This window comes from Entelurus aequoreus, linkage group LG21 (assembly GCF_033978785.1).
Source record: "Entelurus aequoreus isolate RoL-2023_Sb linkage group LG21, RoL_Eaeq_v1.1, whole genome shotgun sequence".
In the NCBI taxonomy this organism is placed as follows: domain Eukaryota; kingdom Metazoa; phylum Chordata; class Actinopteri; order Syngnathiformes; family Syngnathidae; genus Entelurus; species Entelurus aequoreus.
In genome coordinates, this window is record NC_084751.1 from 27,058,652 (window position 1) to 27,083,828 (window position 25,177).

General features: G+C 39.2%; 1 protein-coding gene across 1 annotated transcript in view; it reads left to right on the forward strand.

Annotated features, from left to right (window-relative positions):
- The window catches only part of agxt2 (alanine--glyoxylate aminotransferase 2), an 80,208-nt gene that overhangs the window by 32,228 nt on the left and 22,803 nt on the right, over positions 1–25,177 (forward strand). The window contains exons 6-10 of the mRNA XM_062031995.1: positions 10,666–10,759; positions 13,904–13,997; positions 16,036–16,136; positions 21,365–21,457; positions 23,646–23,778. Coding sequence (XP_061887979.1) covers positions 10,666–10,759; positions 13,904–13,997; positions 16,036–16,136; positions 21,365–21,457; positions 23,646–23,778 — 515 coding nt within the window. The remainder of the gene's footprint in view (positions 1–10,665; positions 10,760–13,903; positions 13,998–16,035; positions 16,137–21,364; positions 21,458–23,645; positions 23,779–25,177) is intronic.

Below are 25,177 nucleotides of genomic sequence, written 5' to 3' on the forward strand. Positions count from 1 at the left end.
TAATTCATGTGAAAGAGCATATTAAAATGATGTGGCAGGCCACATTGAATAATGTAATTAAATAATGTGGCTGACCACTTTAAATGATGAGGCAGACCACATTGAATAACATGACAGGCCACATAAATGATGTGGCAGACCATTTTAAATGATGTACGGGCCACATTAATGACATAGGGGACCACGTTAATTGATATGGAAGAGCATATTAAAATGATGTGGCAGGCCATTTTAAACAACGTGGCGGATCACATTCCACTTTGAATGATGCGGCAGACCATATTGAATAACATAACGGACCACATAAATGATGTTGGCGACCACTTTAAATTATGTGGCAGACCACAATGAATAACGTGACAGGCCACCTTAAATGATGTGGCCGACAACTTTAAATGATGTACGGACCACATTAATTGTCGTGGAAGAGTTGAGTTGAGTTTGAGTTTATTTGGAACATGCATGCATACAACATCACAATTTCCAGTTTCTCTTTTCAACATGTTCGAAAAGGAGTAGGAAGAAGCAGAACTTATTTAATCCTACCCCTTTTCTTTTACATAACAGTTGCTAAAACTTTTGTTCACTTCCTGTTCTCAATTATTCACAAATACTCCATAAGTAACCACAATAAAAATAGATAAATAAATAATAATTGGTGAAGTAAGTCATATTACATATAATGAGATAAGTAAGATTATTTTGAGAATGAAAGAATGGATGGTTGGAATAAATCCAGAGTGTTTATCATGGTTCTTCTTCTTTGTACTTTGTAAACACTTTAAGTTTGAAGAGTTTCTGAAGTGGATCATATTAGTACATTGTTGGATTGCTTTGCTTAATCCATTCCATAATTTTATTCCACATACTGATATAACTGAAGGTCTTAAGTGTTGTACGTGCATACAAATGTTTTAAATTACATTCTCTCTAAGATTATATTTCTCCTCTTTTTTTGAGAAGAATTGTTGTATATTCTTGGGTAGCAGATTAGAATGTTTGCTTTATGTATCATTTTAGCTGTTTGCAAATTCACTATGTCGTGGAATTTCAGTATTTTTGATTCAATAAATAAAGGATTTGTATGTTCTCTATATCCAACATTATGTATTATTCTAACTGATCTTTTTTGTAACACCGTTAATGAATGAAGTGTACTTTTGTAGTTATTTCCCATATTTCTACACAGTAACTCAGATATGGTAACACTAGCGAGCAGTAGAGGATATGAAGTAATTTTTGGTCTCGAACATGTTTTGCTTTATTCATTATTGACGTGTTTCTTGCTACTTTATGTTGTATATTTTTTACATGAGATTCCAGTTCAATTATCATCATCATTGTACCTAGAAATTTGGTTTCATTTACTCTTTCAATTTCTATTCCGTCTATTTGTATTTGTGTTTGACTTTCTCTTCTACTGTTACAAATTGCATTATTTTAGTTTTACTGAGATTCAACGATAGTCTGTTTTGTCAAACCATCTTTTTAATTTGTTAATTTCTTCTGTTATTATTTGTATTATCTTCTGTGTGTTCTCTCCTGAACAAAACGCTGTTGTATCATCCGCAAATAGTACTAACATTAAATATTTGTAACTTTACAAATGTCATTTATATAGAGATTGAATAATTTATGTCCTAGTATTGATCCCTGAGGTACACCACAGGATATATTTAGCGTTGTAGACGTGTGTTCGTCTAGCTTCACGTATTGTTTCCTGTTCGTTAGATAACTTCTTATCCAGTTTAAGACTAACCCTCTGATGCCATATCGTTCTAGTTTTTTGATTAAATATTGTGATTAATTGTGTCAAATGCTTTAGTTAGATCCATAAAAACCGCTGCCGCACATTTTTTACTATCTATTGCATTGGTAATTTCTTCTGTAATTTCAATTAAAGCCATTGAAGTTGAAAAATTAGCTCTGTATCCATACTGGTTCTCTTCGAGTATTTTATTTTTGTTTGTGAAACTCTCTAATCTGTTATTGAACAGTTTTTCAATGATTTTAGAAAATTGTGGAAGTAAGGAAACAGGTTTATAATTTGTAAATTGCTGTTTGTCTCCAGTCTTATAAATTGGTGCAACTTAAGCTATTTTCATTTTGTTTGGAAATGTACCTGTTTGAAATGATAGGTTACTAATATACATTAATGGTCCTGAAATCTCCTCAATAACCTTTTTTATCGTTTCCATATCAATTCCATTACAATCAGTTGAAGTCTTAGATTTACATTTTTTCCACAATTGTAACTATTTCCTCCTGTGTCACATTACTGAGGAACATGGAGTTAGGATTTCGCTCTATGGTATCATTATAGTCCTCAATTGAAACTGGGTCTAGAATCCTTTCTTCCAATTTTGGACCAATATGTACAAAGTAATTATTGAAGCTTTCAACCACTTCCTTTATGTTGTCATTCTTTTTATTTCCTTCTAAGAAGTATTGGGCGTAATCCCTCTTAGTGCCATTTTTAATAATGCTATTGAGGATGCCGCATGTTGCTCTCATTATTTTTGTTCCTGTCCAATAATTCACTGTAATATTCTTTTCTACATGATCGTAGTATGTTTGTTAACTTTTTTTTATACTTTTTGTACTTAATTTCTGCCTCTGTAGTTGTTTGTGCAATGAATTTTCTATATAGTGTATTCTTCGTCTTACAAGCATTGTTTAATCCTTTTGTCATCCATGGTTGATTATTCTTTCTCTGCTTACTACTGAGTGGTTTCCATGGACATTGTTTGTCATAAAGTATTATGAACTTGTTGAAGAAATGTTCATATGATTCATCAACCTCTTTTTCATTGTACACATTGTCCCAATCTTGCTTTTGTAGCTCAATTTTGAAAGCAATCATCCTCTTCTCTGTGCATAGTCTTCGAAATTTCCTTTTGCCTTCCATGTTCTTCTTGTAGTTTCCATCATATATTGTAAAAACTGGCAGATGATCACTAACGTTGGTTATAAGTAGACCACTGGGAGTGTTATTATCAAAATCATTGGTAAAAATATTATCAATAAGCGTGGCACAGTGTGCTGTGATTCTGCTTGGCTTTGTGATTTTAGGATATAAACTGATGCTGTACATTGTATCAATGAAGTCATCAATAGACTTTTGCTTGTTAGGGTTCAATAAGTCAATATTAAAGTCACCGCATAAGAAAATTATTTTTTGACCATTGTCCATGTAAGTTGCCTTGATCCATTCTTCAAATGTTTCTATACTTGACTTAGGTGATCTATATATACAACTGATGAAAATGTTTTTGCTTTTTTCCTGACATACACTACCGTTCAAAAGTTTGGGGTCACCCAAACAATTTTGTGGAATAGCCTTCATTTATAGCCTTCATTTCTAAGAACAAGAATAGACTGTCGAGTTTCAGATGAAAGTTCTCTTTTTCTGGCCATTTTGAGCGTTTAATTGACCCCACAAATGTGATGCTCCAGAAACTCAATCTGCTCAAAGGAAGGTCAGTTTTGTAGCTTCTGTAACGAGCTAAACTGTTTTCAGATGTGTGAACATGATTGCACAAGGGTTTTCTAATCATCAATTAGCCTTCTGAGCCAATGAGCAAACACATTGTACCATTAGAACACTGGAGTGATAGTTGCTGGAAATGGGCCTCTATACACCTATGTAGATATTGCACCAAAAACCAGACATTTGCATCTAGAATAGTCATTTACCACATTAGCAATGTATAGAGTGTATTTCTTTAAAGTTAAGACTAGTTTAAAGTTATCTTCATTGAAAAGTACAGTGCTTTTCCTTAAAAAATAAGGACATTTCAATGTGACCCCAAACTTTTGAACAGTAGTGTATTTCAATGGTTATAAATTCTAAGATATTATCTATAGCAAATTACATGTTTTTTACCACTCTGTAGTTCAGGTTCTTCATCACGTACACAGCTACTCCTCCTCCATTTTTGTTGGATCTGTTCATATCCTTCCAGATCAAAATCTATTCCTTTTTTTATCATCAATCCGTGTTTCTGTGACAGCAATCACTTTGAAGGGTTTGTTGTGTTCCAAAACGTTCTTAATGTTGTTGTAGTTTGCATACAAGCGTCTGCTATTAAAATGAATAATTGACAATTTGTTATCACATTTAATTTTGCTATTATATTGCTCATCTGTATAATATAAACAATTATTACTGATGTAGGAGAATTGTTTTTATCTGGATCTATATAATTTTCCAAATCCTGGTTTTTGTGAACTTTGTTGCAGAAGTTTTTTAGTTCCATATTGTTCAACAATCTTTGATGTTGTTTCAATAATCTCTATAAGTGTAGGTGGATGAAATCCTGAATCTAAGTCTTCTTGTTTAGTCGTCTCTTGGAACATAGTTTGAGTTTGAGTTTGTGTTTATATCGAACATGCAAGCATACAACATGATACATCACAATTTCCAGTTTCTCTTTTCAACATGTTCGAAAAGGAGTAGGAAGAGTAGTATCGATGCTGAATTTAGGGGCTTGTTTTCTGTCAGAGTCTATTATCATCGTTGTTGTGAAAGCTGTGTAAACTTTAAAAAATGTCCAGGTCCTTGATGTCATGGACAACAAGTACTCTTGCTTCTGGACCTCCATTCAGGTTGATGTAGATTTTACAGATGGCGTTTCAAGTTCCCTGGATTTTTCCCTGCTTTCTCAAGTCGCGTGCCTTCTAGGCGATTCCAGCATTACGTTTTGTGAGATGCTCATTCATGTACACATTTGTTCCCTTCAGCTTCTTTCCCTGTCTCACCAATGCCATTTTAGATTTTCTGTTTACGAGTTTCACGAGCACGACTGGAGTGGCGTTGTTGTTTCTTCCGTTCAGTGGGATGCATGTTTGGATGGTATTAATGTCAATTTCAATTTCCTTTGATTGCAGAAAGTTGACCACTTGCTGTTCTGCTGAGACAATATCCATTTCATCTGGTTCACCTTCATTATTCACAGCTTTCGCATAGGATCTTGGTTTAATTCGGTGCTCTGTCACGATGATATCATTCATTCGTTTATCCTGATCCATTTCATCTATGATATTCCTCAGCGTGTAGTTGTCTTCTTAAAGGGTCTTCATTTGTTGGCACATTTCAATGGCTTCATTTTTTCTGGAGGTGTTCTGAGTTTGCAAACTTTCTATATTTTGCTGCACATCTCGTTTGTGTTCTGTTGTTGCTTTTCTCAGATCTTTTTTCATTTCTTTCATTTCTTTCACATCTTCTTTCCATCCATCCATCATTTCTTTCCATACTTCTATCATTTCTTCTTTAAATTCATGGAATAGTTTTTGTAGTATCCCTTCTTGATTCCCATCATGTCCTGTGTCCAGCCTCAAATCTTGTTCCTATTTGTGTTCTGTGTCAGCTGACACCGAACGTTTCGGGATTTCAATCTTTCCTTTAGCTTTTGTCATCGCGGCAGTCGCTGACGTCAGTGCCTCTCATGTCCTAACGGCAGTTGCTTCTTTAGCTCTCAATACCCGACCTGTTTTTTGTGCCTTTAAAAAAGAATTAGAACTCTACATTAAAACACTCTCTACCTCTAACAACCAAAAAGCTGTGAAAACGATGATGCTGCGTTCCAAATGTAAGTTATTTACTGAAATTGAGTGAGCCTATGGCTTTGCACTTTGTTTATTTTATATATATATATATATATATATATATATATATATATATATATATATATATATATATATATATATATATATATATATATATATATATATATATATATATAATGTTTTTTTTGCATTCTATCTTAGTTACTTTGAATTTAGAACCCCCTGGCGCTGCTTTGTACTCTTTTTGTACTGTTTTGTACTAATTTGTACTTATTTTGATTGTTGCTTGTCTGTTTGTAAATGTTGAAATTTATAAATAAAAGTAAAATAAATGAATAAATAAAAATGTAAAAAATATATAAAAAAAAGTTGCTTCTTTAGCGACTTGTTTTTTCAACAATTTCGTACCTTGCGCCGTTCAGAGATCAATTTCAGGTGTCAGCCTGTCAACTTATATCACTCTGCGACGTCGGAAGCACTTTAAAACAGCTGTAAACTCGCCGTAGCTTTTGGTTGCTAGGCAACCGCTTTGAATTGCTGCAAGGCGCCGTAGGCTTGAGGCTAACTGCTCTTCCAACTCACCTTATTTCAGCGTTTTAGTGCCTCTCAACTGACCAAAATCAGTTCGAAGATGCCAGGTGACTCTCCTGTGGCTGTGATCGCAAATCGGTGGTCAAAATCTTCAGACTTAACAAAAACTCCGGTAGCAGAAGCGGAGCCTTTTTCTTTGCGTCCTTTCTCATTGACACAAGTGCGTCCTTTCTATTAAAATGATGTGGCAGGCCACTTTATGGCAGGTCACTTTAAACAATGTGGCGGATCACATTCCACTTTGAATGATGCGGCAGACCACATTGAATAACGTGACAGGCCACCTTAAATGATGTACGGACCACATTAATTGATGTGGAAGAGCATATTAAAATGGAGTGGCAGGCCACTTTAAACAACGTGGCGGATCACATTCCACTTTGAATGGCATGGCAGACCACATTGAATAATGTGGCCGACCACATTAAATGATGTAGGGGACTGCATTAATTGATGTGGAAGAGCATATTAAAAAGATGTGGCAGATCACATTAAATCATGTGACGGACCACATTCCACTTTGAATGATGTGGCAGACTACATAGAATAACGTTTAGGGCCACATTAAATGACGTGGCCGACCACTTTAAATGATGTGGAAGACCATGTTAAATGTTGCTGCAGACCACTTAAATGATCGAGCGGGCCACATTGAAGGCTGGCCAGATCTGACCGTCCGGCCTTGAGTTTGACACAGGTGTCATGTGTTGTCCATATCACCTCAATTGCCTTTTTTGTGTACGTTTCAAGTATATGGTATTGATGGTTGAGAATAAGAATAGCCTTTAGAACAAGGGTGTCAAACTCTGGCCCGCGGGCCAAATTTGGCCTGCCGTGTAATTTCACTTGGCCCTTGAGCCGATATCAAATTAACACTACAGCTGGCCCGCCACCGCATTCACCACTAATTCTAATACTTGCCAACCCTCCCGGGAGTCTTCCAAACTCCAGTCAGTCAGTCAGTCAGTCAGTCAGTCAGTCAGTCAGTCAGCCAGCCAGCCAGTGCAGCTTCTGCATGCACACAAAAATGAATGCAACGCTTACTTCATCAACAGTGATACAGGTTACACTGAGGGTAGTCGAATAAAAAACTTTAACACTGTTAGAAATATACGCCACACTGTGAATCCACACAAAACGAGAATGACAAACACATTTCGGGAGGACATCCGCACCGTAACACAACATAAACACAACAGAACAAATACCCAGAACCCTTTGAAGCACTAACTCTTCCGGGACGCTGGAAGATGTGTGTGTGTGGGGGGGAGGTTTGGTGGTAGCAGGGGTGTATTTTCATTATTGTTATTTTATTTTCAAATGTATTATTAGCCTGTGGAAAAAGTTTATTTTGATATTTACCTCAGAAGGCTGCACATAGAAAAGAGGCATTCAATTTTTATTTACATTTTATTTGATATGCCATTGATATTTTTTAATTATTATTATTATTATTTGAAACTCGATTTTGCATGTCACTATAAAGTTATATAAGCCTTGCTTGTTCAATATTCAATGCAAAACTTGTTTGGGTCCCTATTAAAAGGTTAATTTGTTCAACCGTGGCCCACGGCTTTGTTCAGTTTTAAATTTTGGCCCACTCTGTATTTGAGTTTGACACCCCTGCTTTTAGAAGGTAGTTGTTTCCTTTATTCCTTGGCTTGCTATGTACACTATGTTGTAATGGCTTGTGTCTATTCAACATAAGAATATCCATGTACAGACCAGGGGCCACTTCTCTAAAGCTTACATACGCTCAGAATAGGGCTGAAAAGTCATGTAGGCTATGGTGTTTTCTCTCGGTAAAGTATAACATTACCTGAGGTTTATGGATAAAGACATACACTGGTGTCTTACATTGGACTTTGGGAGACGTTCCTCATTCAATTTGGAAATTTGCACAAGCCTGTATACAGCAGTGTTTTTCAACCACTGTGCCGTGAGATACAGTCTGGTGTGCCGTGGGAGATTATCTAATTTCACTTATTTGGGTTAAAACATTTTTTTGCAAACCAGTAATTATAGTCTGCAAATGATGTGTTGTTGTTGTGTAATACTCTTCCGTATCAGTAGGTGGCAGTCGGTAGCTAATTGCATTGTAGATGCAGGTAAAAAGGTGTCTTATGCTTAAACCAAAAATAAACAAAAGGTGAGTGCCCTTAAAGGCCTACTGAAACCCACTACTACCGACCACGCAGTCTGATAGTTTATATATCAATGATGAAATCTTAACATTGCAACACATGCCAATACGACCGGGTTAACTTATAAAGTGCAATTTTAAATTTCCCGCGAAACTTCCGGTTGAAAACGTCTATGTATGATGACGTATGCGCGTGACGTCAATGGTTGAAACGGAAGTATTCGGACACCATTGTATCCAATACAAAAAGCTCTGTTTTCATCGCAAAATTCCACAGTATTCTGGACATCTGTGTTGGTGAATCTTTTGCAATTTGTTTAATGAACAATGAAGACTGCAAAGAAGAAAGTTGTAGGCGGGATCGGTGTATTAGCGGCTGGCTGCAGCAACACAACAAGGAGGACTTTGACTTGGATAGCAGACGCGCTATCCGACGCTAGCCGTCGACCGCATCGATGATCGGGTGAAGTCCTTCGTCGCTCGCTGGAATGCAGGTGAGCACGGGTGTTGATGAGGGCTGGCTGGCGTAGGTGGATAGCTAATGTTTTTAGCATAGCTCTGTGAGGTCCCGTAGCTAAGTTAGCTTCAATGGCGTCATTAGCAACAGCATTGTTAAGCTTCACCAGGCTGGAAAGCATTAACCGTGTAGTTACATGTCCATGGTTTAATAGTATTGTTGATTTTCTGTCTATCCTTCCAGTCAGGGGTTTATTTCTTTTGTTTCTATCAGCAGTTAAGCCCGATGCTATCACGTTAGCTCCGTAGCTAAAGTGCTTCGCCGATGTATTGTCGTGGAGATAAAAGTCACTGTGAATGTCCATTTCGCGTTCTCGACTCTCATTTTCAAGAGGATATAGTATCCGAGGTGGTTTAAAATACAAATCCGTGATCCACAATAGAAAAAGGAGAAAGTGTGGAATCCAATGAGCCCTTGTACCTAAGTTACTGTCAGAGCGAAAAAAGATACGTCCTGCACTGCACTCTAGTCCTTCACTCTCACGTTCCTCATCCACAAATCTTTCATCCTGGCTCAAATTAATGGGGTAATCGTCGCTTTCTCGGTCCGAATCGCTCTCGCTGCCGGTGTGAACAATGGGGAAATGTGAGGAGCCCTTCAACCTGCGACGTCACGCTACTTCCGGTACAGGCAAGGCTTTTTTTTATCAGCGACCAAAAGTTGCTAACTTTATCGTCGATGTTCTCTACTAAATCCTTTCAGCAAAAATATGGCAATATCGCGAAATGATCAAGTATGACACATACAATGGATCTTCTATCCCCGTGTAGAGGCAGGGATTTGTTTCTCACTTGTCACCTGGGATAGTGGGTGTGGCTATGTGTGTGGGCGGAGTGTGTGTGGGGCTGATTGCTGAATATATAACACCTGCACCTCTCTGTGAATTGTTTGGCTTGTATGGAGAGAGTGTGAACCTGGGTGCCGTTACTTCTGTTGACCGCAAAGGGGTCGCAAAGGGGTCGCAAAGAGAACGCAAAAGGACAGCAAAAGGACCACAAAGGGACCACAAACCATCTGAATGTAATGTATTGTCTTTTTACTCAAAGGGAAAATAAATCACCCTCAAAACAGCAGTAATGACTTCATGTTGCATCTTTGGACCCAGCGTGTCAGACAGAACCCTGCTTTCCACTCTCAGTGACTAATTACTTTCTGATAGTCACACTACACCCCGTTTAAATAAAAACAATTCATTTCAGTAGGCCTTTAAGAAAAGGCATTGAAGCTTAGGGAAGGCTATGCAGAACGAAAGTAAAACTGAACTGGCTACAAAGTAAACAAAAACAGAATGCTGGACGACAGCAAAGACTTACTGTGGAGCAAAGACGGCGTCCACAATGTACATCCAAACATGGCATGGCAATCAACAATGTCCCCACAAAGAAGGATAAAAACAACTGAAATATTCTTGATTGCCAAAACAAAGTAGATGCGGGAAATATAAGACATGAAACTGCTACAGGAAAATACCAACAAAAGAGAAAAAGACACCAAAATAGGAGCGCAAGACAAGAACTAAAACACTACACACAGGAAAACAGCAAAAAACGTAAAATAAGTCAGGGTGTGATGTGACAGGTGGTGACAGTACACCTACTTTGAGACAAGAGCTATATTGATGCATGCTTGGTTATGCTTTAAAGTCATATCCAACAATTGCGACAATGACTTAACTGTCAACTGAGTTTATGATTTCTGCTGGTGGTGTGCTTCCAGATTTTTTCAACGCAAAAAACGTGCCTTGGCTCAAAAAAGGTTGAAAAACACTGGTATACAGTATGTGTGATACAGTATGTGTCTAACACTCATGTTAGACAATATTCTTTATATGTTTTCTCTCTTGCAGAGGATCATACCACGGCGGTGGCTCACAGACAATTGGTTTGACTTCAAACTCAAATTACAAGTTCCCAGTTGCTATCGGACAAGGCTGTACAAACGTACGTATGGCTCACTTTCTTTCTTTGCCACATAGCGCAAATGGAATCAGCAACTTTTTATTTTCTTTTCCCCCCCCTCAAGGTCAATTAAGGCGGCAGTTGTTTACACGCACGTACACACATTGTAGTATTTCTAGGAGAGCTAAGAAAACAAGTTAAGAAATATCTGTAATATAAAAATAAAGTCGAAAAGTTAAGAGAATGCTGTTTTGACAAAAAAATCGCAATGGTATGAGATTAAAGAGGAAAGTAGTAATGAGAATTTGTTTAAAGTTGAACGTTAGTGATAATAAAGTTGTATTTTTTCTTGTAAAACAATTTAATGACAAACAAGAAATATTTGTTACAATTTAATATCTGGTATTATTTTTATACTTCAACTTTATTTTTGTAAAATTGTATTTGGCATAGTATTTCAGTTAATATTTTGACTAAAGTATATTCTTGTAATACACTTCATTTTTGTAGTATTTAGAATACAGTGGTCCCTTGCGACATAGGGCTTTGACCAGTGGTTCTTAACCTTGTTGGAGGTACCGAACCCCACCAGTTTCATATGCGCATTCACCGAACCCGAACCGTAATCATAAAATGATGTTATTATATGAAAGAAATACTAATAAAGATATATTTTACAAACGGAAAGTTACAGGAATGTACACATGATCCCATGTTTACATCTCATTGTGCAACATGCGAATGTTTTGGTGGGGACTAAATGCGATATCTGAAAGGGGTACACATTATTTCCAAAGTAGGACCCCCACCCAGACATATAATACTAGTACACAGCTCATGAAAAACAATATGTTATACCGGTAGTCATTGTAAGTGGGCCAAAACACTTATATTAGAAAATAATCTCATGGAAATGACTGCTGTCATTTGATTACAATAATAAAACATTGAACTTGTTATTTAGTCAGGTTTGGGACAGGTGTGCTGCAGGTGTGACCACAGTGCATGTACACGTCTGACGTCAATCACATGTGCTCCACTGAATGCTCAAGGAGTTTTTGCGTTTGCTCACACATATGGAAAATTAGAGGGAACATTGTTTGGGGGTATCCATAATACGCCGACAGCTGTTTCTAAAGGAAGGGGGTCGTAAACAGCCGCTGCCTTTGGTCACAAAACAGTTCAAAGAAAAGGTGCCTGGAGGGAGGTCAGGTCCTGCTTCCCCTCCGCTTTGTAGATCTCGGGTCAAGACAAAATCTTTCTGTGGATTACAATACATCAAAGAAACTCACACCTTCATGTCGCTTCCCATCCTACACAGTGAAGTTTTACAAACCTTTTGATTGGTAAGATCAAAGACAGCTTTTGTCTGCTCACCAGGAACTCATTGAAACACAAGGTTTTGTGATAACTTAGATACAATTATTCTGACACATACAAATATTATACTCAAAATTATTAAAAATAGAACAGATTGTGAAGTAAATTGTAATAACGCAGTAATGATATTGAACCTCATTGCACTACAAATGAAACAATAAAAATACCAATAGGAATAACACTATTGGTAATGAGTCATAATAATTACCTCTATTATCAACAATACAATTGCTTCAGATGCAACAACACATAAATGTAATGAATACTTGAATTACAAAAGAAAGCTGAAAAGGAGAGGAAGAAAGAGGAGCAGACTATATTAACCTTTTACATTGTTATGGTAAATATTAGGTTAAGCTTTTGCAATTAGTTTCATGATGTGGGTGTGTAGTCGTGTGAGTATGATTGTGTACACTTGTATGTAGGAATCAGTGTTGGGTTAGTTACTGAAAACCAGTAACTAGTTACAATTACTAGTTACTTTATTTCAAAAGTAACTCAGTTACTAACTCAGTTACTTACACCAAAAAGTAATGCGTTACTGTGATAAGTAACTATTTAGTTACTTCTTTTTTCCCCCCTTTTTTTAAGGCTCCCATTAATGCCCTTTTAGCCTTAATTTCAGTACTGTTATTGCACTGGAGAATAATACAATCTGTTGATCAACTTGACATGCATTTGCATCACTGAACTCAGAAAGCAATGTGGTCTACATACAACACACAAACAATGTGGTCTACATACAACACACAAACAATGTGGTCTACATACAACACACAAAGACAAAGATATGTTTCAAAGGGCCAATTTATTTCAGGCCAGAAAAAATTGACAAAACTATTTTAAATAGCTGCAACATAATGGCACTTTAACTTTAACTCTAAGTAGATAGGATCTTTGATCCAAGACACAACTTACATTTAACTAAAATGTTATTTTCTTTGTGCTCGACAAAAGAAAAGTATTGAGAATGTCTCCATGTTAAAAAACTCGACTTCTGGCTTCGCCATGATGTCTTGTTAGTTGTTATGAGAGTAGCGTATGTGTGTGTGTGTGTGTGTGTGTGTGTGTGTGTGTGTGTGTGTGTGTGTGTGTGTGTGGCCCTTTAAGATATGACAGCATGAGAGGTGAGTGACGTCAGTGAGTGAGTGGGCGAGAGAGGTGAGGGAGCGGCGACAGTGAGTGCGTGCAGGTGCTCTAGCTTGGTGGATGGCTGCGTCCAATAAAGTCACAAAGTTGCAACAAACCGCCGGGCTCGTCATTCACCCTCAGCTGTAAAGACCCTCTTCCGGGTAAAGTGAAGGTTGTTAGCCCTGCGGGGAGGCGTGCTTTCCCCCACCCACAGAAAGCACGCCTCTTATTTTCCACCGGAGCGCTCCAATAAAACACACTCAGATCTTCTGTTTCTAGCCGATACTACATAAAAATAACGTAAAATAACGCAGTAACGCATCATGCAGTAACGGTAACTGAGTTACTGCATATAAAAAATAACGCGTTAGATTACAAGTTACCGCCGAAACTAACGACGTTACAGTAACGCGTTACTTAGTAACGCGTTAGTCCCAACACTGGTAGGAATATATGAATATGTGCATGTGTATGTATGTATGTACAGTGAAAGTGCATGTGGATGTATTGTACATTGTATATTGTTTTTATATGACCTCTTTATGAATGTTTCACCTCATAGTTGTAGTATCTTTAGTCTTGTATTCTTGTGCTCTTTAATACATACTGATATGTTTTTGTTCACGCTTCGTGCTGCCCTGAATCTTGCTGACTTTCTTCCACCCTAAAAAACAGACCATGTGTCCTGATGTGTTCAGAGGTGTGTGGGGAGGAAGCCACTGCAGGGATTCTCCTGTGCAGACCATCAGAGACTGTAACTGTGCCCAAGGTACACAGCAGCACACAACACTTGTCAATTCAAGGTTAAGTCTTCTGTGAGCAATGTATTGTCCTAAATCAAGCATATATCCTGGAACATACTGTATTTCTTAGACGCGCCACCATAATCAACCAGCAGTTTTTAGGTCTTTCGGTAGTTTGCTTGATTCTTAATCAATTTCTTTCATTGTTATTAGCACACAGGTCAGGGGGACATGTGCTTTTTTTATCAGTAAAAAGTGGACAAAACAGCAGAGAAGTTCAAAGTCTCCTACTGTCAATCATCAACTCATTCTTAGGAGTTGTAGCAAAGCTGTGAATGTGCTAAAATCTTTAAACCTACTGGACTATGATACTGAGGTCACAGTTTGATGTTGTGTCCATAAAAGATTTGAGAAATATAGTTTCAAAAAAGCCAGATGATTGGCACCCATTCTCAAGGCTATGTTGCTGTCCCGTAAGCATGACAATATGTACACTATACCAGTGTTTTTCAACCTTTTCTGAGCCAAGGCACATTTTATTCATTGAAAACATCCCGAGGCACACAACCAGCAGAAATAATTGAAAAATGAAACTCAGCAGCCGATATTGACAGTTAAAAAGTCGTTCTCGCAAGTGTTGGATATGAATTCAAACCATAACCAAGCATGCATCACTATAACTCTTGTCTCAAAGTAGGTGTACTGTCATGACCTGTCACATCACGCCCTGACTTATTTGGAGTTTTTTGGTGTTTTCCTGTGTGTAGTGTTTTAGTTCTTGTCTTGCGCTCCTATTTTGGTGGCTTTTCCTCTTGTGTTGGTATTTTCCTGTAACAGTTTCATGTCTTTCTTGAATGCTATTCCCAGCACTTGCTTTGTTTTCGCAATCAAGACTATTTAAGTTGTGCGGACGCTATCCTTCTTTGTGGGAACATTGATGATTGTCATGTCATGTTCGGATATACTTTGTGGACGCCGTCTGCTCCACACGCTGTAAGTCTTTGCTGTTTTTGTTTACTTTGCAGCCAGTTCAGTTTTAGTTTAGTTTTGCATAGCCTTCCCTAAGCTTCAATGCCTTTTCTTAGCGGCACTCGCCTTTTGTTTATTTTTGGTTTGAGCATTAGATACCTTTTTACCTGCACACTGCCTCCCGCTGTCGCCTGCATATTGTGATCACAACAAACCATCGTCGTCTCACATGACCTGTTCCCGACAACTACAAAGCAATTACCGTATTTTCCGCACTATAAGGCGCACCAGATTATAAGGCGCACCTTCAATGAATGGCCTATTTTAAAACTTTGTTCATATATAAGGTGCACCGCATTATAAGGTGCATAGAATAGACGCTACAGTAGAGGCTGGGGTTACATTATGCATCCCGTAGTTGCGAGACCTGTTATGGCTCAATATTGGTCCATATATAAGGCGCACCGGATTACAAGGCCCACTGTCAGCTTTTGAGAAAATTGGAGCTTTTTAGGTGCGCCTTATAGTGCGGAAAATACGGTAGCTAGCGGCTGCCACCTACTGATATGGAAGAGAATAACTTGGTTACTCTGCCGAGCTCTAGACAGCACCGACACTCAACAACAGCACATTATTTGCGGATTATAATTACTGGTTTGCAAAAAATATTTTTAACCCAAGTAGGTGAAACTACATAATCTCCCACGGCACACCAGACTGTATCTCACGGCACACTAGTTTGCTGCGGCACAGTGGTTGTAAAACACTGCACTATACTGTTAATCAGGTTTGATGGTCAGATTTAGTTTCGATCTCAATAACATCTGGCAATTAGAAACACATTTTGTGTCATTTGCTCTTTTTCATATCAAAAGAATATGATCAATTATTCAAGATGAAGGGAATTTGTGATACATTTTAGTGTTTGTGTTTTTCTTTAGCCTTTAAGCTAAACCTTCCTGTTAATTGGCAAAGCTAATTCAATATACATTCTAATTCTCAAAATTGTTCAATTGAAATTCCCAATTTGGACGTTTGTGCCTTTGAGCAACACTAACTGTCACTGATAATGCATTTGTCATTTTAATCCCACAGGCCACTGCATCGCTAATGAACGGTACATTGACCAGCTCAAAGAGACGTTTGACACCAGCGTCCCCAGTAAAATCGCTGCTTTTATTGGAGAGCCTATCCAGGTGTTTTTTTTTATATATTTACGGCACTGTACCTTATGAGCAGGAAGAGGAAGTGCAACGACTGTGCTTCTCGACAGAAATATGAAGTATCTAAACCGGAACAGGAAGTAAGACAGTCACGCACCTTTGGCCTCATGTAACAACAGTTGCGTGGATTTCATACTAAATATAAACATACGGTCAAATCCAGAAAACTCTGTACGCAGGTAAAAATTCAGATGTATTAAAGTGTGCACATACACAAATCCAAGCACATTACTTTGTTGCATTGCAATAAACGTGGAATTGATCTCAGGAGTTGGCTTGACATGGCATGCCCAGACCACACCCAGGTTACGCCCCGCTTTTAAAAACACAAATCATATTGAAAGTAGCCATTTGCTTAAGCGCTGCACTTTATGGCCAATCACAAGACAGTAGGAGGTGCTTGTTTCTGGCGTTTGGAGCTATTGCCAGCGAGTTTGAATTGTGTTGTGGCTTGTGCAGCCCTTTGAGACACTTGTGATTTAGGTTCTATATAAATAAACTTTGATTGTGTGCTGCGGGAACCGCAGACTGAAATAAAAAACAAATGGTCGGGCATCAGGAAGAAGGTGAGGAAGCAGCTGGATGTACTGTATTTTCGGACTATAAGGAGCACTTAAAATCCTTTAATTTTCTCAAAACTCGACAGTGTGCCTTATAACCCGGTGCGCCTAATGTAAGGAATACGTTTAATAGAGTGATCTATGTTTGTCTGTTGCCATCTCCTGGTGAATGTTGGCTATAGCGTACGGGGGTTACTTTTTGGTTGGCCAACGATTTACGTGGTGTTGCGCACCCGGATGTCAAGTGTGTGAGTCTGTTCTGAAGTCTACTAGTAAAGAGACGTACTTCATCACCTTGCCTGTTGATTGCCTCCAATCCAATATATTACAGTTAAGCTTACCCACCTCGACGCTATTTTATTGGTACATGGTGTAATGATAAGTGGGTACCAGTAGATGGCAGTCAAACATAAGAGATAAGTGTAGGCTGCACTATGATGGCAATATGACTCAAGTAAACAACACCAACATTTTATATGTTCCATTGAAAATATAAAAAATTACACACAGCACTTAAAAATCTATCAAAATATTTTAGTACGACTTTGGTAAGCTATGAAGCCGCACCGCTTGATGTGCTTCAACATACGAGTATTATTATGATGTGTATATAACAGACCTGGGCAAATTAAGGCCCGGGGGCCACATGCGGCCCGTTGAGCTTTTCAATCTGGCCCGCCAGACATTCCCAAATAATTTTTTTAGATCTTTAAGATGGAAACTGTAGCTGCCATTATGATGTGCACTCATGTTTTCTAATGACCGTAAGTCTTCAAGTATACAAAGTATTTCAATGGTTGTAATCTGCGCTTATGGATGATATACCAGTTACTATGGTAATCTAATTAGTTACTATGGTAATCTAATTAGTTACTATGGTAATCTACGTCACAGCAGCTCAGATGAGGCACCAAGCAGTGTGGGCGGGAAGCGTTTCCACAGACGCGGAAGGAGATTTTCACAACAAAGCTTAGTGATATATAGAATAGAATAGAATTGAAAGTATTTTATCGATCCCTGGGGGAAATTCAGCAAATATCAGATTGTAGGTGGGTTTATTTTGTACCATTCAGGTTCATGGCGGCATGGCGTAGTGGGTAGAGCAACTGTGCCAGAAACCTGAGGGTTGCAGGTTCGCTCCCCGCCTCTTACCATCCAAAAAAAATCGCTGCCGTTGTGTCCTTGGGCGGGACATTTCACCCTTGCCCCCGGTGCCACTCACACCGGTGAATTGAATGATGAATGATAGGTGGTGGTCGGAGGGGCCGTTGGCGCAAATTGCAGCCACGCTTACGTCAGTCTACCCCAGGGCAGCTGTGGCTATGAAAGTAGCTTACCACCACCAGGTGTGAATGAATGATGGGTTCTACATGTAAAGCGACTTTGGGTACTTAGAAAAGCGCTATATAAATCCCAGGTATTATTATTATTATTATATTTCAGCGTTTGTTGCGTTTCACTTGATTGTAAAATATGTCGATCGAAAGGGGGTGTGACATTCATATTTTGTCAATATTCAGTGTTTTATCGTTCATAGGAAAATGTTAAATTCCATTACGTTTTTTAAGGCGGTCTGTCATAACGTTTTTAGCATTCAATTGTGAGGTTTTATATTAGTGTTCCTAAAAATAGATATACCGACCCCCAGCCCCTTTTTTTTAATCTAAATGTGCCCCCCCCCCCCCCCCCCCCCGAGTCAAAATAATTGCCAAGGCCTGGTGTATAAGGTAAGACATATTATCTGGCATTTTGTTTCGCAATATTATGCAAAAGCAACTTTTCTTACCTTCTGTTACCTGCTCATCTATATTTGGGATCTGCATAAGTCCTGAAAAATTGCGCGCGTCCGCCTTTGTAGTCCGTGGCCACACCGTAGTCGATAAGCTTCTCCTTTTTCTCTATCTTCTTGTTATGGGACATTCATCCTCCGCTGTTGCCATTCCTAATATAAAGTAGTGTAAAGTTCATACTTATATCTGTCAGTAAACTCACCATGAAAGCACTAAAACATACCGGTGTTGTGAGTTTACATTATTCACCCAAGGAACTTTAGTTATTGAGTTTTTCACGGGACACATTTCTGGTGTTGTTGTTTCCGGATGAGGAGATGCTGCTCCGTTATTGATTGAAGTAAAGTCTGAATGTCACTAAAACAGTTAACTCCATCTTTTAACACTTCTTCCACTCCCGTCCTTGCACGCTACACCGCTACAACAAAGATGACGGGGAGAAGACGCTGCCGAAGGTGAGCCACGTAAATAAGACCTCCCACAAAACGGCGCATCCGTAAGCGACTGTCAGAAGGCGGCCTGAGGATGATCTGTAAAACATAATCTATGCAACATTTTGACCAAAGAACCACCATTACATGTTATGTAGACCACAAGGAAGTGTTTTGCATTTAGAAAAAAAAAAAAAAAAGACTTTTAATGCGCCCTATAATCCGGTGCGCCTTATATATGAAAAAAGCTACAAAATAGACCATTCAACGGCGGTGCGCTTTATAATCCGGTGCACCCTATGGTCCGGAAAATACGGTACATCGCTAAAACAGACGAGTGTTTAAAAAATATATAGTCGCTGCTACTGGTTATAGGTGGTGATGTGGACGGATTTATGTAATTTTGCAACCTTTTAAATGTAAACATGGCAGCATATCACAAAGGATACGAAAGACTTTGACTCGTGTTTGGTTACTCAATTTATCAATACAACGCAGGAGAGTTTGTGGTATAAGTGACATCCTCCTCAGTCTCCGGTACCAGTGTACGGCGACCACCCGCTACTGCTGTCCGCTTGACATGGCCAAGGAGTCACAGGAACACTTTGTGACGGCAGTAGGTGGCAAAATTATTGACTAGATTAAAATAATATATGTCCTCAAAAACATTAATATGAATATGAAGCATTAAATGCATTGGCGAAAGAGCAAATGCGTGTCTTTGCCTCAATCTTTTTTAAATTGTTAAAATGAAAATGTTGGCAAAGCCTGAACAACCACCAATGTGCGTACATCAGCCATGAATTTGGCGTGGGGTAGCGCACAGTTCCACGTCAACGTCAGTCCTGATACATCACATCTTTGTCGTGAAAAAAGGGCGTATGCCAAGTTTTCGTGTGTAAGCAAGCTTGTTACATGAGGCTCCTGGACAGGAACAGGAAAATCAGACAACAGAGCCCACAGACAGGGACAGGAAGTCAGGCACACATGTCTGTAGACATGTACAGGAAGTGAGAGAGACATGTTCCAGGACATAAACAGGAAGTCAGACAACCGAGCCCTAAGACAAAGACAGGTAATCACACTACATTGTTCAGGAACAGAAAGTCTGACAGACGTGCCGCTGAACAGGGACAGACACACATGCTTCTGGAAATGAACAGGAAGTCAGAAAGACACGTACCGTGAAGTGAACAGGAAGTCAGAAAGACACGTACCGTGAAGTGAACAGGAAGTCAGACAACAGAACCCCTAGACAGGAACAGTACACTACACAGCATTGTACCTGGACAGAAACAGGAAATCAAACATTATTTTTAATAGACAGGAACAGGAAGTCAGAAAGACACGTACCGTGAAGTGAACAGGAAGTCAGACAACAGAACCCCTAGACATGAACAGTACACTACACAGCATTGTACCTGGAAAGGCACAGGAAATCAGACATTATTTTTAATAGACAGGAACAGGAAGTCAGAAAGACATACCCCTAAACAGGAAGTCAGTCACGTTCCAAAGCAGCACTTTGTGGTTATAAGTAGCGTGTTTATATACTTATACTTTGCAATTAAAGCACTTGTGTGTATTAAATACATTGGAACCTCGATTTACGAACCCCCATATATGCAAACTTTTTGATTTACAATGTTTTTAGATCAAGCCAAATATGTCTCTGTGTGCGAACCATGTCTCTGTGGACAAACACTTCATTCAGGTGCCTGCAGGCAAGAAAGCAGGGCGAAACATTGTTTGGTAGGCAGAAGTCTCATAACAATTCCAGCATTTGTTCCTTTTCTTAGTTTTAACGCCTTTTGACAATTTTTGTCCATTTTGCTAACTCAATAAGAGTCCCAAAAACTAAACAGACTAGCGTGGAAATGAGAAGGGAATCGTGGAGTTAAAACAAAAAAAGAGTTAACCACAGCGCCAGTAAGTAACCGCTAAAAGTTTAAATTGTGGTGAAGCCGTTCTTTTCTGGGAAAGAAAACAGAATCACGGCAGAGGAGACACTATCTTCTAGTGTCCCTCTCGCTCTTCCAAACAAAAACACGCAGACAAGACACCACTCTGATTTTGTTTGTGAGAGGGCACCATAGTGACTTTGGTGTGTGCACCTCTTGGCAGAGCAGCGCATACAGCAGCTTATTGTTGTTTTGACTTTTTTATTACACAGAAAGTTGATCCATCACCCACTTCTCATTTTTCAGTAATGTATATCACTTTAAATTGTGTTCAAAGTGTACATACCTTAACTAAAACAGGGACTTTTTTTGAGGCAGCAACCCATTATTCATATTTACAGTGTTTCTTAAGGGGAACTTTTCTATTTACGAACCATGTATAAGAACCAATTAAGTTCGTAAATCGGGGTTCCACTGTATATAGTAAGAAAAACAACTGACATATTTTGTTTTTTGTAGGGAGTTGGGGGAGCAGTGCAGTATCCTAAAAACTACCTCAAGGAGGCTTACAAACTTGTAAGAGAGAGAGGAGGTGTCTGTATAGCTGATGAGGTTAGACCCATATTTTACCTATCTATATGTATTTATGTGCCATGTACAGTGTTCCCTCGCTACTTCAGTCACTTATTACCGTCTCACTGTATCGAGAATTACCAAGTACCATTGAGTACGATGAGGTTTGAGCACTCATTTAGCCTTTCATGTTTGAATTACATAGGTTTCAGGGGGTATAAAGTGTGTTAAGACCAAAGGAAGTGTTTGTAAATGTGTGTAAAAGGTTTGTGGGGGGCTTACAGTATATACTTTAAATGCATATATTATTCGTAAAAATAAACAGCGTCCCTACTTTGCGGAAATTCACCTACCACCAGGGGGTCCAGAATAATCGAGGGAACACTGTAAAGTTAAATTGTTGAGTATTGTTGATGATCCTTTGAGCTTAACTACAGGATGAGGTGAGTATCACTAATAATTGCTTCTTATCTCAACAGATAAGGAATCCTGCACACTTGAGCTAGTACAAAACCCAAAACCAGTGAAGTTGGCACGGTGTGTAAATCGTAAATAAAAACAGAATACAATGATTTGCAAATCCTTTTCAACTTATATTCAATTGAATATACTGCAAATACAATATATTTAATGTTGGAACTGGGAAACGTAATTTTTTTTGTAAATAATCATTAACTTAGAATTTAATGGCAGCAAAAAGTTGGCACAAGGGCATTTTTACCACTGTGTTACATGGCCTTTCCTTTTAACAACACGTTTGGGAACTGAGGAGACCAATTTTTGAAGCTTTTCAGGTGGAATTCTTTCCCATTCTTGCTTGATGTACAGCTTAAGTTGTTCAACAGTCCGGGGTCTCCGTTGTGGTATTTTAGGCTTCATAACGCGCCACACATTTTCAATGGGAGACAGGTCTGGACTACAGGCAGGCCAGTCTAGTACCCGCACTCTTTTACTATGAAGCCACGCTGTTGTAACACGTGGCTTGGCATTGTCTTGCTGAAATAAGCAGGGGCGTCCATGAAAAAGACGTTGCTTGGATGGCAACATATGTTGGTCCAAAACCTGTATGTACCTTTCAGCATTAATGGTGCCTTCACAGACGTGTAAGTTACCCATGCCTTGGGCACTAATACACCCCCATACCATCACAGATGGTATGGGGGTGTATAGATGGGGCGGTATAGCTCGGTTGGTAGAGTGGCCGTGCCAGCAACTTGAGGGTTCCAGGTTCGATCCCCGCTTCTGCCATCCTAGTCACTGCCGTTGTGTCCTTGGGCAAGACACTTTACCCACCTGCTCCCAGTGCCACCCACACTGGTTTAAAAATGTAACTTAGATATTGTGTTTCACAATGTAAATATTTTGCATAGTAGAGCGACTTGTCCAGGGTGTACCCCGCCTTCCGCCCGAATGCAGCTGAGATAGGCTCCAGTACCCCCCGCGACCCCAAAAGGGACAAGCGGTAGAAAATGGATGGATGGATGGAGTTTTAACTTGCACTTACAGATGTAGCGACAAACTGTAGTTACTGACAGTGGTTTTCTGAAGTGTTCCTGAGCCCATGTGGTGATATCCTTTACACACTGATGTCGGTTTTTGATGCAGTACCGCCTGAGGGATCGTAGGTCACGGCATTCAATGTTATGTGCAGTGATTTCTCTAGATTCTATGAACCTTTTGATGATATTATGGACCGTAGATGGTGAAACCCCTAAATTCCTTGCAATAGCTTGTTGAGAATTGGTGTTCTTAAACCGTTTGACAATTTGCTCACGCATTTGTGCACAAAGTGGTGACCCTTGCCCCATCCTTGTTTGTGAATGACTGAGCATTTCATAGAAGCTGCTTTTATACCCAATCATGGCACCCACCTGTTCCCAATTAGCCTGTTCACCTGTGGGATGTTCCAAATAAGTGTTTGATGAGCATTCCTCAACTTTCTCAGTCTTTTTTGCCACTTGTGCCAGCTTTTTTGAATCATGTTGCAGGCATCAAATTCCAAATGAGCTAATATTTGCAAAAAATAACAAAGTTTACCATTTTGAACGTTAACTTGCTTGTCTTTGCACTGAATTCAATATAATATAGGTTGAAAAGGATTTGCAAATCATTGTATTCTGTTTTTATTTATGATTTACACAATGTGCCAACTTCACAGGTTTTGGGTTTTGTAGTTTCCACCAAGCGATGAAAAAAGTTTGGTTAACACTTTATGTCACGTTTTCAGGTGCAGACTGGATTCGGACGCACAGGGAGCCACTTCTGGGGATTTCAAGGTCACAATGTCATTCCTGACATCGTTACCATGGCCAAAGGAATCGGAAACGGCTTCCCAATGGGAGCGGTAGTCACTACACGGGGTGAGGTGCTAGAAAAACATATTTTTGTCTACTTGACACATGAATTGTACAGTGCATCCAGAAAGCATTCACTCATTTTTTTCTATATTTTGTTATGTTACATCCTTATTCTAAAATTTTATACATACATTTTGTCCCCAAAATTTTACACAAAATACCCCCTATTGACAATGTGAAAAAATATAGATTTTTAGAATTATTTGCTAATTTATTCCAAAATTTTAAAACTAAGAAATCAGTGCTGGGGTGTTCACAGCCTTTACCATGAAGCCCAAAAGTGAGCTCAGGTGCATCCTGTTTCAACTGATCATACTTTAGATGTTTCTAAAGCTTAATTGGGGTCCACCTGTGGTCAATTTAGTTTGTTGGTAATTAATTGGAAAAGCACACATCTGTCTATTTTTAAGGTCCTATACATGACAGTGCATGGCAGGGTACAAACCAGGAATGAAGTTGAAGGAATTGTCTGTAGACCTCCAAGACAGGATTTGCTTGAGGCAAAAATCTGGGGAAGGGTAAGGAAAAATATCTTCTGCCTTGAAGGTTGCAATGAGCACAGTGGCCTCCATCATCCGTAAATGGATGATGTTTGGAACCACCTGGAGTCTTCCTAGAACTGGCCAGTGTCTAAACTGAACGATCAGTGGAGATGGGCCCCAGTAAGGGAGGTGACCAAGAAGCCAACGGTCACTCTGTCAGAGCTACAGCATTCCTTTGTGGAAAGAGGAGAACCTTACAGAAGGACAACCATTTCCACAGCAATCCACCAATCAGGCCTGTATGTGACCAGACGGAAGTCATTCCTTAGTAAAAAGTTTGCCAAAATGCACCTGAAAGACTCTCAGACCATGAAAAACAAGATTCTCTGGTCTGATGAGACAAAGATTGAACTCTTTGGCGTGTTTGGAGCAAACAAGGCACCGCTCATCGCCAGGCCAATACCATTTCTACAGTGAAGCATGGTGGTGGCAGCATCATGGTGTGGGGATGTTTTTCAGCAGTAGAAACTGGGCGACTAATTAGGATAGAGGGAAAGATAAATGCAGAAATGTACAGAGACATTCTGGATGAAAACTGCTCTGGAGCGCTCTTCAACTCAGACTGGGGTGACGGTTCATCTTTCAGCAGGACATGGAACCTAAGCACGCAGCGAATATATCAAAGGAGTGGCTTCTGGACAACTCTGTAAATGTCCTTGAGTGTCTCAACCAGAGCCAAGACTTGAATCCCATTTAACATCTCTGGAAAGATCTGAAAATGGCTGCACTGATGCTTACCATCCCACATGAGGGAGCTTAAGAGGTGCTGCAAAGAGGAATGGGCAAAACTGCCCAACGATAGGTGTGCCAAGCTTGTGGCTTTGTATTCAAAAAGACTGCAATTGCAGCCAAAGGTACAT